Below are 13,280 nucleotides of genomic sequence, written 5' to 3' on the forward strand. Positions count from 1 at the left end.
GGTCAAGGTCTTCCGGCCCACCATCACAGGAGGGCTGGTGCAGCTTCTCACAGACAAGACAGTCAATGACGATGGTCTCATCAGGAAGAGTCACACTTAAACTTGTTTGACAGCGAGCCGAGGATTCACTGGCTGCAGTTGTTTGGTCCGACGAACAGGAGCTGGAACCGCTTAGTTGAATTTGACTTCCTCCCAGGTACAGTGCCCCGAGATACAGAAGAATCCTTACTGGGTTGTATTGAATATAGTTGCAGAGCATATTGGAGAGGGGTGATCTACCGTCCTGATGAGACCATGGTAATTAACTGGAACGGTCGAAACATTAACTATACAGGGACTATTTCATAAAAATTATGTCTTCTAAGAATCGCCTTTGCTTAACTTGTATTGTACAAAAGTATTTACAGCCCCGTTTCTGTGTACAAAATGCGTATCGGACTGTTTTATCATCATATCACTTTCATCTTGAGCACTGCGCAGTCATCACTCAACGATTTATATATACACTTGCTGCTGAGAACACAATTAGAATTTTGGGAAATGAAAAGGCCTCATCTGAATTCTAATCATAGTAAAAATGGTGAATTAATATCTGGCCAGGGTCTGCATAAGTGATACAGACCAGTGAGATAATGAACTCATAGGCCTCTGTAGTTGTTCACAGTGCGCCTGGGAAGTGCTTCTTTGAGTCTCCGCTTGTCACTTCTGTAGCAGAATGTCGTTGACAGTGAGCTGCATGTTGTCTCCTACTCTGCTTTAAAGTTAGAGGACCCAGTCTGGTGTGTGGGGAATATTCACAAGGTGAGGAATCTGCAGGTAAAGGAGTAGCGACCAGAAAGAGCGTTACCAAAGGCAAGTAACTGGTGTGTTATGTTTTCCTGCTGTTGTATATTATCTCATTTTGGGTGGTGAACTCCGCAGGCGGAGTTTTCCGTACTCCGCGGAGCTCACGTAGTTCCTAAAAACTCCGCTCCGTGGAGCGTAGCAAGTTTTTTTTCAACGCTCACACTCTTCAACGTTATGTGCTTGAGCGAGGAAAATCCACCTCCTGATGAGATTTCCTTGCTCGTGCTCGCCATGGTCTAGTAGGCGAGCAAAATCAACCACCTGGCGAGATTTCACAAAGCGGGTCGTCGGAATTCTCAATGCAAGTGGTCGTGGCCGGTCACACCACTCGTATTGAGAAACCTTCCTTCGCATGAAAATATAGATATCAGTCATATGTTAAGAAACAAGGGTGAGTAGAAACCTTTTGGGTGGAGTAAAATTTAAGACATTAATATTGTGATTTGTTTGGCAATTAGTTGATTTTTGCAAGCACTAACACTTCTTCTGTGTCAAGTAAAGACCTTAAGAGTTTTGTAACTTTCAGATACTCAAATTGTGGATTCGGTTGCAATTAAAAAAAATTCCAGGACTGAAATTTCTTTGGAGGTTGCATGCGGGCAGCCTAAGTTATCCTGCAAGAGTTCTTGATGAATCCTATTGCAACTACAATATGTGCTCTCTCATGTAAAGTCAGGTTGTTAGAAGCTTTTCTGCAACTCAAGATACGCCTTACTGTTCACCTCATGTGGATGCATTTCTCATGTTTAGTGAGATCTCCTTTCTGAGTATAACATTTCTGGATTTCCCCTCCTGTATAAGGCTTTAGTCCAGTGTGAATTCTCTCATGTGAAGTGACATTGTATTTGAGACTAAACCTTATCTGACCTTCAGAACACACATGAGGCTTTTTCCCCTGTGTGAGTCCGCTCATGTCAAGTGAGAAGTAATTTGTAACCAAAACTTTGCTTGCATTTCGAGCACTCATAAGGTTTTTCCCCAGAGTGGGATCTCTCATGAAGCATAACACTGTCTTTCAGATTCAAGCTTTTATGGCATAAGGATTTTCTCCAGTGTGGAGTTTCTCATGGTGAGATAGCGTTTTTCTCTGCAGCTTTTCTGGCATTCAGATCACTCATAAGGTTTTTCATCAGTATGGAGTCGCTTATGCTTAGTGAGGCTGTGCCAATCAAATAGGAATTTATGGCATTCACAGCATAGGTAATGTTTTTCCCCTGTGTGCGTTTGCTCATGCAGAGTGAGATTGTGTTTAAAATTGATGCTTTTCTGGCACTTGGAGCACTGAATTATTTTGATAGTGTGTTTTCTTATGGCGCTTGTAACCATCTCTACCTCTGAATCTTTTCTGACATTTAGAGCACTGATATTTTTTTTTCTCTAGTGTGGATTCTCACATGTTCAGTGAGATTAGATTTAAGGCGGAAACATTTTTGGCATTCGGAGCACTGATAAGGCTTTTCTCCAGTGTGGATTCTTATATGGTTAGTGAGATTGCCTTTTTCACTGAAACATTTCAGGCATTCAGAGCACTGATAAGGTTTTTCCTGAGTATGGATTCTTATATGCTGAGTGAGACTGATTTTTCCACTGAAACATTTGTGGCATTCAGAGCACTGATAAGGTTTTTCCCCAGTGTGGGTTCTAATATGCTGAGTGAGATTGCTTGTTTGGCTGAAACATTTCTGGCATTCAGAGCACTGATAAGGTTTTTCCCCAGTGTGGGTTCTTATATGTTTAGTGAGATCGGATCTGTTTATGAAACATTTCTGACATTCAGAGCACTGATAAGGTGGTTCCCCTCTGTGGGTTTTTATATGCAGTGTGAGCAAGCGTTTTTCACTGAAACATTTCTGGCATTCAGAGCACTGATAAGGTTTTTCCCCAGTATGGAATCCCACATGTGCAGTTAGATGTGATTTACATCTGAAATGTTTTGGGCATTCAGAGCACTGATAAGGTTTTTCCCCAGTGTGGGTGCTTATATGCTTAGTGAGATTGCTTTTTACACTGAAACATTTCCGACATTCAAAGCACTGATAAGGTTTTTCCCCTATGTGGGTTTTTATATGCAGTGTGAGATTGCGTTTTCCACTGAAACATTTCTGGCATTCAGAGCACTGATAAGGTTTTTCCCCAGTGTGGGTCCTTGTATGTAGAGTGAGTCCTCCTTTGTCACGGAAACATTTCTGGCATTCAGAGCACTGATAAGGGTGTTCCACAGAGTGGATTATTGCATGTCGAGAAAGGCTTTGTTTGCTACAAAACCTTTTCTGGCAATCAGAGCACTGATAAGGTTTTTCCCCAGTGTGGAATCTCACATGTGCAGTTAGATCTGATGAACGTCTGAAATCTTTTGGGCATTCAGAACACTGATAAGGGTTTTCCCCAGTATGGATTCTTATATGCCGAGTGAGACTGCTTTGGTCACTGAAACATTTCGGGCATTCAGAGCACTGATAAGGTTTTTCCCCAGTGTGGGTCCTTGTATGTAGAGTGAGTCCTCTTTTGTCACTGAAACATTTCTGGCATTCAGCGCACTGATAAGGTTTTTCCCCAGAGTGGATTCTCATATGTTCAGTGAGTTTAGATTTATAGCAGAAACTTTTTTGGCATTCAGAGCACTGGTAAGGTTTTTCCACAGAGTGGATTCTCATATGTTCAGTGAGTTTAGATTTATAGCAGAAACTTTTTTGGCATTCAGAGCACTGGTAAGGTTTTTCCCCAGTATGGATTCCTATATGCCGAGTGAGACGGATTTTTTCACTGAAACATTTCTGGCATTCAGAGCACTGATAAGGCTTTTCCCCAGTGTGGATTCTCACATGTTCAGTGAGATGAGATTTACGCCTGAAACATTTCTCGCATTCAGGGCACTGATAAGGTTTTTCCACAGAGTGGGTTAATGCATGTCGAGATAGGCTTGGTTTGTTACAAAACCTTTCCTGGCCTTCAGGGCACTGATAAGGTTTTTCGCCAGAGTGGAATCTCATATGTTTAGTGAATTTAGATTTACGGCAGAAACTTTTTTGGCATTCAGCGCACTGGTAAGGTTTTTCCACAGAGTGGGTTAATGCATGTGCATATAGAGTCGCTTTGAAACTAAAGCTTTTCTGGCATTCAGAGCACTGATAAGGTTTTTCCCCAGTGTGGATTCTCATATGCTCAGTGAGATAAGATTTACGCCTGAAGCTTTTTTGGCATACTTTGCACGGAGAGTGGTTTTCCCCAGTGTGGATTCTCATATGCTCAATGAGATAAGATTTACGCTTGAAACTTTTTTGGCATACTTTGCACTGAGAGTGGATTCCCCCAGTGTGCATTCTGTCAAATTCTGTGAGATAAGATTTATGGCTGTGTCTTTTTTGGCACTGTTATAATCTCCTGTTCATAAATGTGCAGTACAATATTACCATACGCAGATATTAAGGATGCACTTTGCCAGGAACTTTACTGGTAGTTATATGAGTTGTTTTACATATAATGTTATGCAGCACTTGGTACCTTCCTACTCCCCTCCCTTTCCTCCCCCTGTGGTACGTTCCTTGTCCCTGAAGGCTGCTTTAGAATGTTGACAGTGAGGGCATACTGAGTTGAAGAGAGCGGTGTTATAGGTGTCCTGATAAGCTATCCTGGTGGCACTGTGGAGGTCGTGAATAAAGAAGAAGTTATCCAGCTACCTGTCTGGTATCTTTTATCAGGCACATGTAACTTTTTTCCCCAAATTAGGTTATTTTGCCTTCATTGAGGTGTTTTTGAACACTGAATTTGTTCTCACAGTCCGTGTTTTTATAAGGTGTATACCTAGAGTTAATATCTCTACAATTAGTTTTCTCTTGCTTACATGCCACGGTAAGAGGGAACCCGATTTTAGAGTCAGGCTTGTTTAGATAATGTTCAGCATTTATCTCTAAAAGAAATTGTGTATAATCTTCTTAACACTTGAATTGAGGAAAATATGTCTGAAAGCAGCCATGTAACACCTTTTGAAATGTTTCTAGCAGATAATAGTATTTAGGTTATAGCCTCTCTGGCAGCAAATTATTTTGTGACTGAATATTTTCTCAAATCTATTTGTATAGGTTCTTAGCAGTGCAGTGATAAGGTATTAGTCTGATATTTAATAATTAAACTGATAAGTACCTTTTTGCACTGACGTAATGGCAGTAACTGAGGGCGTTAGCACGTGCACAGTACTATTGTGGATCACGAGTCTCAGAACATCAGTTCCTTTTACCCTTTCTATGTTTGGTGTAAGGTTAAGATTTGTAGTTCTGAAGACGAGGATGTATTTACATTACCTATAGCGCAACTGTGCTCATTTAATCCATTTTTATCTTTAAGAGTTTTACATATCACTCACGCACAGCAGATAATGTTGAGGCGATTTACATAGAATTACAGAACAGTACACAATAAAAAGGAAACTATCTGAGATGGTCATGAACACAATAAAGTGGTGAATTTTTAAGGTTTTCGCAAGAGTGAGCAGAGTGGGTCGTGGTTTTCTACCAAGAGGCAGATAGTCTCAAACTTGCATAACTGGTTAAAAACGGTTGTTGAACAAAGGTGATTTTCCAATCTTTCGGTTGTTAACGTGTCAGCTTCGGAGTCTTCTCTCAGCGTCTTTTCTTTGATGGTCTGCAGAAGAAACCGTTTGTTATAACTTTCTTTTAAGCAGTGTGTGCTTCCTCTCTGGAATTACATGATGTTTTAGATGAAGGTTATTCTGTGCACAGATATGGCTTTGCTCTGGGTTAATGAAATACTAAATTAGAGACTTCACTTACAGTATAGTACTTTCCGCAGCTCCCACTTCCTCGCAACACCTAGATTTTGGAAATTGTTTAAACGTAGAAGGCTGGACGTCCTTCAGTTTTTCAAAATAATCTTTCTTATGGCACTGACTTCAGTTGCCTGGTTCTAAATCTTGCTTTCTTCGTCAGTAATTTCAATCACCTATAGTATTAAAATTAAATAGTTAATACAAGAACATTTCCAAAAATATAATGTACAAGCCAAATCAATGCAGAATTTTGAAAATGTTGAGCTGTTTTTCAGACAGAGCAGAGTGTAGAATGGTAGCCTGAGAATACTTGGATGTAGGAGTGAGGATTTATAGAATTTTCAACATTTTATTAAGCTCACAAAGGATACATGTACCCTATGGAGTTGCAACATGGAATCCCAAAGGCAGATATGAAAGTCATATGGACTGGCACCAAACAGATATTTAAAAAATATATACTATTAATTAATTTGTAATGCAGATTTCTGGGAAGGGAATGACTCCTCCACGGACAACAGGCGTTTTCCGCTGCCCTGGGTTACCACCTACTTGTATCTGGTTTCCTGAGTTTTGAGTTTTGGCCTCTGCCGCAAGCAAATCTATTGTGTGCTGCAAGGACAATGCCTCGACCTATCCCTCAACTATGTTCCAGAATGTGAATAAAGGGCAATGAAATTAAGGCGCACTTTCATGTGTTAATTTTATTCCACCTGATTATCAGTTGTTAGGTTTTTCTGCACCTGGATTTACTGGGTGCAGAAAACCAGGACACAATCTTTTTCCAGACAGAAAAATTAGACTGAAAAGTCGCATAAGACTCTGGGTGCAGCAGAAGCAGCCAAGACTTATGCTGTTTTTTTTTTACTAACTGGGGGAAACACACAATTCTTCCCTCTGTTGGTGTTCACAGTCATTGTCGGCCTGTGATTCGGCGGTGAGTGCAGGGCATTTCGGTTAGAGCCGAGAGGCCGAGCCAAGGAGGAGTTGACGAGCAAGCAGAGCGGAGCTTGAGACGCCTGCCTGGGTTTGTTTTGTGACCGGTTTTCGCACCCGAATGTTTCTCCCGCTGCACCCGCATCCTGTTATACGGGCGCTTTAAGTTCTACTGATCTGCTGCGGGGGCAGGAACAGCCGCTGCCGGCACCGCGGTGCTAAGGCGCTGCTGGTGCTGCTCGTGCGGCGGCTGCTGCAGGGCACCAGGGAGCACAGAGGGCACAGAGGAGCCTTGGCCTGCGGATTGATTTTTGTCAAAAATGTGTTTAATAATTTTTTTTTCCACAGGCAAAAATGACATCATCTGTTGGTCCCACGCAGGGGATCAGAAAGCCTGAACAGAATTATAACAGGTGGACAAAGTGCATTGATCAATATAAACCAGCTCCTCCTCTTATTAGATAAGCCAAATGAAAGATACAGCTTCTAAGTGCCCCGGAGCTGAGAAAGAGAGATAAAAAAGAAAAAAAAGAAGATCGTGCAACTTTGCTAAGCCAGCAGATAGGTCTAAAGAAAACTGAACGACCTTCTGTAACTGTAATTTCTCCAGGTTGCGCCACCGACGTGTTGTATGCGGAATAGCCAAAAAGCGTGGACAAACTCATCCTAACATGGGATAAGTAATTATGAATCTAACAAGGAACAAAGAAAAAAAAAAACGCCCTCCACCCCACCCGGGGTGGCGGCGTATTCATACTAATGAGAGGTTGGTCGACACAGGAATTGTGATCAAAACTGGAAGAGATGGAGGGCACTGATGGTGGAGGGACACACCGCAGACGGAAGGCCCCGAGAGAGGACGGAGACAAGGGGTGCCCCATTTAAATTCGAAATGTTTACAATTATCCCTGAAAATATCAGCCAGGCTAAGCAGTCTCCAAAGATGAGAGTGCCATAGGGAAATAGCTGGAGCCTCCTTTCTCTTCAAGGCGGCTGCCAGGGTGACCTTAGCTGCCCCACACGCACCACTCTTAAAGTATGGGACTCAATTTCGGGCGATGACAGGTGGACTCCTTTTCCATCCCCATTCACTCCAATCCATTTCAATCCAGCTTTCCCCCCGGCCCAACATGAGGGACCCTTTGATGCCTGGAGAAGGGGAGGCTGCTTATCTCTAATACATTTGTTCCACAATTTTGATCCCCTTACTTTTGATCAATGTCAAAGGGACTTTGAATTGAAGAACACTGAAAGATATCAGTATATCTAATTGATGCACTGGGCCCTCACACCTCAGATACGGGAGGCTGCTACTCGACCTCACAAAATTTGAGGCCTTTCTCACCAAGACTGCTAACATGAAAGGGGTGATCTCATTTATCTATAGCTTCCTCCTTAAAACAGTGCTTTCCCCGCGCCCCCGGTATATGTTTAAGTGTGAAGAATTAATTCACCGTCCTATTTCCGATGAGGAATGGACGCATCTATGGTCCGACATCGCACGCTTCAATCATTCCTCAGAACTCAGGGAACTGCCGCCTGATTTTACGTATACACCAATCATTGAGCAGAGCAGAGCTGAGCAGTGGAGTGGAGGGAATTGCCTACATCTGCCGTCTGTAGAGGGACTGGCTGTGGATTCCGATCTTGCCCCTGAACGATTGCCAGCATTCTCCCTTGTACTCGTGACAGCGATGAATAGCAACGAACAAGCAATGAACAGTGAGTGGTGAGTGACAAGTGGCAAGAGGTGTGTGGCGTGTGGCGAGTAGTTAAGGTTGATCAGTCCTTAAGTCGCTGAGCCATTGGAGTCTGTAATAACTCTGTAATACAAAATCTGCGAAATTATGCAAAGGGGAAAGTGACAATAGACTTTGACCCTGTTGAAGCACCCCTTGACCCATGAATTACTCTGCATGCCTAGACTACAGCCCTACCCGGAGCCAGATATTAATCAATCGATTAATTAATTAGTTATTTAAATAAGTAACCAGCAGCACAGGCGGATTCTGTACTGAGGTGTGCTTTGGGGGTGTTTTCGTTTGGAGGTGATTTTCTCCTATCAAAGCACCGTTTGGTCTTGTCACTGGCCCTTTTGATTCTCTGAAAGAAGCAAGACTTCTTCACCTTAGAGGGTGTATTATGAGGTCAGGAAAGGAGCGGCCACCTTTCCCTCCTATCAAAAGGAAAAGATAAATACAACAAACACTAATATTAGATATGTTTAAAATAAAACAGGCAGGTGACATATAGTCCTTTAAATCATCTAAGGTCCATACATTTGGGAAACTGGGAAAGTCGCCGTCAAAGTTTGATTTTATGAAAGATCCAACTGGTGCTATGCTAACATTGCTAACTAACTCATGTGATCTTCAAACTCCAATTCAACCACTGAGTAGAACAAATATTATATCCCCTAAGCAAGGAGTAAGTGAACCAGGCCACCCTGAGTCTGAAGCTGAAGTCGAATGTCAAATTCAACTAAGGGCCAAGTCAACCATTGAAGTCAAATAACGGACCTAGAGATGTTAACTATTCCACTTACTGGCCGTTCACAACAAGAGGACGCAAAATGCACAAATCTAACAATGGGAGATACTCAGCAATTACTACCAACTAGGCAGCCAATGCCAATAGAAGTGAAAGTAAAAATCAGAAAAGGTAACGGGATAGGGGAACCATCTAATTTGGGCCAAATAAATCAACGAGAGCAAGAAGCTCCAAATGAACTAAATAGTGGGGTGAAAATCATAAGGGAAGCCAATACCCCACTGAAATCGGACCTTACTCTGTGTAAAATAAATTCAGTTAAGAAACAGGACCAGCCTAAATTTAATCAAAATAACAGATCTCAAATTAATAAGGACGAATACAACATCAACCCAGAAACTCTGCAGCGTTGGAGTACTCCGTATCAAAAAGACGTTGTGAATAGTAGTCCACAATTCATTAATTCTTGTGACGAGGGACATCATTTTCAAGAACCACAAAAAGAGGAGTATAAGGACCTATCATTCATAAATGGGCAGCACCATAGCCTAGGTACTTAGGTACCAGGAAGTGGGAACGCGGGAGCAATTTGGGATTTATTCTTCAAAACCTCACAATTAACTCTGGAAGCTTTAACATATCAGTCCAACAAAAAGGAGGTCCAAATAGATCTCGAGCCCTATGGCATCCTCTGTTACCGGAATTGAGCAGAAGATAACAACGCAAAATAATCTAATAGTAAGGGCACAATCCCAGCCAATATCTACGTATGCAGAGTGTAGTTGTGCCCCACTAATTAACAAACTAGCTACCATTCCGGATATTTTAAAAACAATATTTGACGATGTAAAAGGGAATTTTCCTAATGTGGGATTTCAAACCATCAAGATTGACTGCCCCTCTAAAGGTACAATAAAATGTAAAGACAATACTGTTGTTGTTAAAGAAAAAATAGATGATAAAACAAAAGATCAAGAAGTGATAAATCTATGCTCGACACAATCAACAATGACAGACGCATCTCCGGAAGTTCATCTATCAAAAAGACAGAGGAAAAAACAACGGAAAGCAAGAAATAAAGCTTCTAAAGGTATAAAAAAAAGTACAAATGCATCAGATATAGTGAGATTGAACACTGGAAACAACCATGACCAAATATCATATTGTGAAGGTGAGGGTAAACATATGTCTCCAACAAAACCCTTTTACCCTCTATTTAATAAGGATCTACTGGAGGTACAAGCAGTTATGAAAAATAAATGCCTAAACAATCAAGCTGATAGTATAAAAATGATAGAGAATGGGAAAATTCAGTCCTTAGAATTGGTGCAAGTGGAGGAATATAATAAACAGGTGGAAAATAAGCCATCACAATTGGAAACAAATAGAGCAAAGAGTGAGAGTATCAGAGGGGATGAAACGAATAGAGATTTGTTAAAAACCTGGAAGATCTGGGAACCGAAACGAAGCAGTTACATACACATCGACAATCATGGTCTCAAACTGTTAGTAATCATAATGGAAGGTTATTTGAGCATGCTCAAGGTGAAAATAGCCTGCAACAAATTAAATTAAATAACCCAGATCAAAAAGAAGGAGTGGTGCAGGTAATTTTTACGCCGGAATATTTTAATTTAATTTAATAACGATTTCTAAAGCGCCTGGTGACCCAAGGGCATCCCCGCGCTATAAGATTTGTGATCCTGTTGAGGGGGAAGGAGAGGGACTATAGAGGGACTCTATTTAGGGAATAGGTGTGTCTTTAATTTCTTGCGAAATGCCAGGTAGTTAGGTTCAAGTCTGAGGGAGCGGGGGAGAGTGTTCCATCCGGCAGCTGCTTGAACGGAGAATTGTCGTCCCCCTGTATAAATCTAGGGGTAATAATTAAACAACTTGCAAACATCCGGACCCAACACAAGATGGCAGGAGTATGAAAAGCATGTGCATCTACAGCACACAAGCCTCAAACAGAGGATTAATGGCCCCAAATCCCTGCCGTGGTATCTTGTCATGTTGTGTCTGAGTGTGCCATGTGATGTGGCGGGCTATAATGCTTGGTGTGATTTGGTCATTTTTGACAAGGTGGAGTGCTGAACCGTCAGGCAACTTTTGATTTTCTTTGTTTTTGGGATCGTGTGATATAGTGCGGTACCTACCGTATGATGTAAATTAATTACATTGCTAATATACCATAAGGATGTGGGGTGAGTGTTATTAGGGTCGAAGCCTTGCTGATTATATGCAGAATAACAGGACTGGGAGGTCACTACTGACTAGAGCAGGTTAGCAGCTGCACAGGCCTTGGGTATTGATCCTATTGAGGATAATATATGACGGGCACTGGTGACTGGAGCTGGCTAGCAACAGCGCTGGCCTCTGGTATTCATTACAGGCAGGGTAACAATACATGTCAATATTGGCTGGAACTGGTTGGCAGTAGAGTTGACCTCTGGTTTTGAATATTAGCAGGATTTAAGGTACAGGGGTCACTACTGACTGGAGTTACCTAGCAGGATAATAGGTCTCAGGGAGCCAATACTGACTGAAGCTGGTTAGTATGATCACTAGTCCCAAGGTGCTACGAATGACTCAAGTTGGCTAGAATGATAACAGGTCCCAGGGGCCAGTACTAACAGGCGCTGGCTAGTAGGCTTACATACAGGCCCAAGGGGTCACTACTGACTGGAGTTACTTAGCAGGATAATAGTTCTCAGGGAGCCAATACTGCCTGAAGCTGGTTAGTATGATCACTAGTCCCAAGGTGCTACTAACGACTCAAGTTGGCTAGAATGATAACAGGTCCCAGGGGCCAGTACTAACAGGAGCTGGCTAGTAGGCTTACATACAGGTCCAAGGGGCCACTACTGGCTGGAGCCGGCTAAAAGAATAAGAGGCCCAAGGGTGGTGGGGTGCAAGTGGCACCAGTGACCGGAGTTGGCTAGAAGCATTGACGACCTTTGGTATTGATTAAATGCAGGATTCCAGGTCACAGGAGGCACTGCTGAATACAGCTGGCTAGCAGCAGTAGTGGCCTCTAGGAAGGAAGAATTGAGAAAGCATAACTGGATATACTGGTTTCTTTAATACCGATAATTGGTTACACATGAATGCCACAACGTGCATTGATATATTACATAACCAAATTACAATATTCTTATATTATTTTGATGTGTCTGTTCGCCTTAATATGCCTGCAAAGTTATATGATTCTATTAGGGCCCAGAACCATTTTATTTAGTGATGTCCATCTGCACACTTTCCTGCATCTTGTAAATTGAATATTGACAAACAGAAGTGTTATTTCCAGAAACAGTGAATTCTGCAGCTTGTCTGTGTATCTTTTATCTGCACCTCACGGACTCTGCACATCACAGACTCCTCACATTCCTCTCGAGAGAAGATCCTTCCTCCTACTCATTAGTGTTGTTTCAGTAACTGTTTCTATCACATGTTCATGTTTTATTGACTTGTATTAGGAGAAAAGTGTATAAAATACATTGTGTAACATTAATGTTGTATTTGCTTGTGCTTTTATGTTTCTTTCATGGAACTTATGAAGTTGTCATGGTGCTGCTTGAATTCTAATTCTGCTTATGGTCAGTTGGAGTTTCCCTGTGCCAGTGTATGGCTCTTTTCTCTGGGAATAAATTCTCCAACCAACTTCTCTCAGGTTTCCTGCGTCTTCTTACGACTCACAACATTATTTTGGCGACGAGGACTTGTGATCAACAAGAAAGCGAGCCACTGCTTCGAGTTTTTAAAAAAAATATGAAATGAAAGATGAATTCCTGCGACCAAGATCGTGTTTAAATCTCTCCTTTCCTTTTGCTATTTAACCTTATGACCCTACTTCCTTCTCCAACGGCTGTAAGTTTAAAGGGGATTGATTTTCCCCAGCGGCAGTCTCTTCAGACATTTCTCAAGGTGAGGAGGTTGTAGGGTGGGACAATTTTATTTTCACCGTTGAGACGCTTTTGGAGTGCTGTTGGAGTGCTGTTGGAGAGCTCTGTTTCTTTCATGGAACTTATGAAGTTGTCATGGTGCTGCTTAAATTCTAATTCTGCTTATGGTCAGTTGGAGTTTCCCTGTGCCAATGTATGGTGCAGTGGCTCGTTTCTGTAGGAATAAACTCTCCAACCAACTTCTCTCAGGTTTCCTGTGTCTTCTTACTACCCACAACATTAAGCATTATATACTCCAACTTGCTATAGGGTGGATGCTCTCG

At 42.0% G+C, this 13,280-nt stretch overlaps 1 protein-coding gene and 1 long non-coding RNA gene across 3 annotated transcripts in view; both read right to left on the reverse strand.

Annotated features, from left to right (window-relative positions):
• The window catches only part of LOC147665093 (uncharacterized), a 57,628-nt gene that overhangs the window by 41,028 nt on the left and 3,320 nt on the right, over positions 1-13,280 (reverse strand). The gene's annotated exons all lie outside the window — the stretch shown is intronic.
• LOC147665094 (uncharacterized) lies at positions 2,199-4,166 on the reverse strand. Of its 2 annotated transcripts, XM_086949766.1 has the most exons (2): positions 3,165-4,166; positions 2,199-3,032 (listed from the first exon to the last, which is right to left on the reverse strand). In XM_086949766.1, the coding sequence occupies exons 1-2, from the start codon at positions 4,164-4,166 to the stop codon at positions 2,199-2,201; spliced, it is 1,836 nt and encodes a 611-aa protein (XP_086805892.1). The 2 variants fall into 2 exon arrangements, with proteins under 2 accessions (XP_086805892.1, XP_086805891.1); XM_086949765.1 differs by having other exon boundaries at positions 2,199-4,166.

The sequence above is a fragment of the Lissotriton vulgaris genome, unplaced genomic scaffold (assembly GCF_964263255.1).
Source record: "Lissotriton vulgaris unplaced genomic scaffold, aLisVul1.2 SCAFFOLD_1404, whole genome shotgun sequence".
NCBI classification, from domain to species: Eukaryota; Metazoa; Chordata; class Amphibia; order Caudata; family Salamandridae; genus Lissotriton; species Lissotriton vulgaris.

Coding starts and splice junctions, on each gene's coding strand:
- LOC147665094 (XM_086949765.1), bottom strand. CDS start 4,166: ATGCACACTGGGGGAATCCACTCTCAGTGCAAAGTATGCCAAAAAAGT.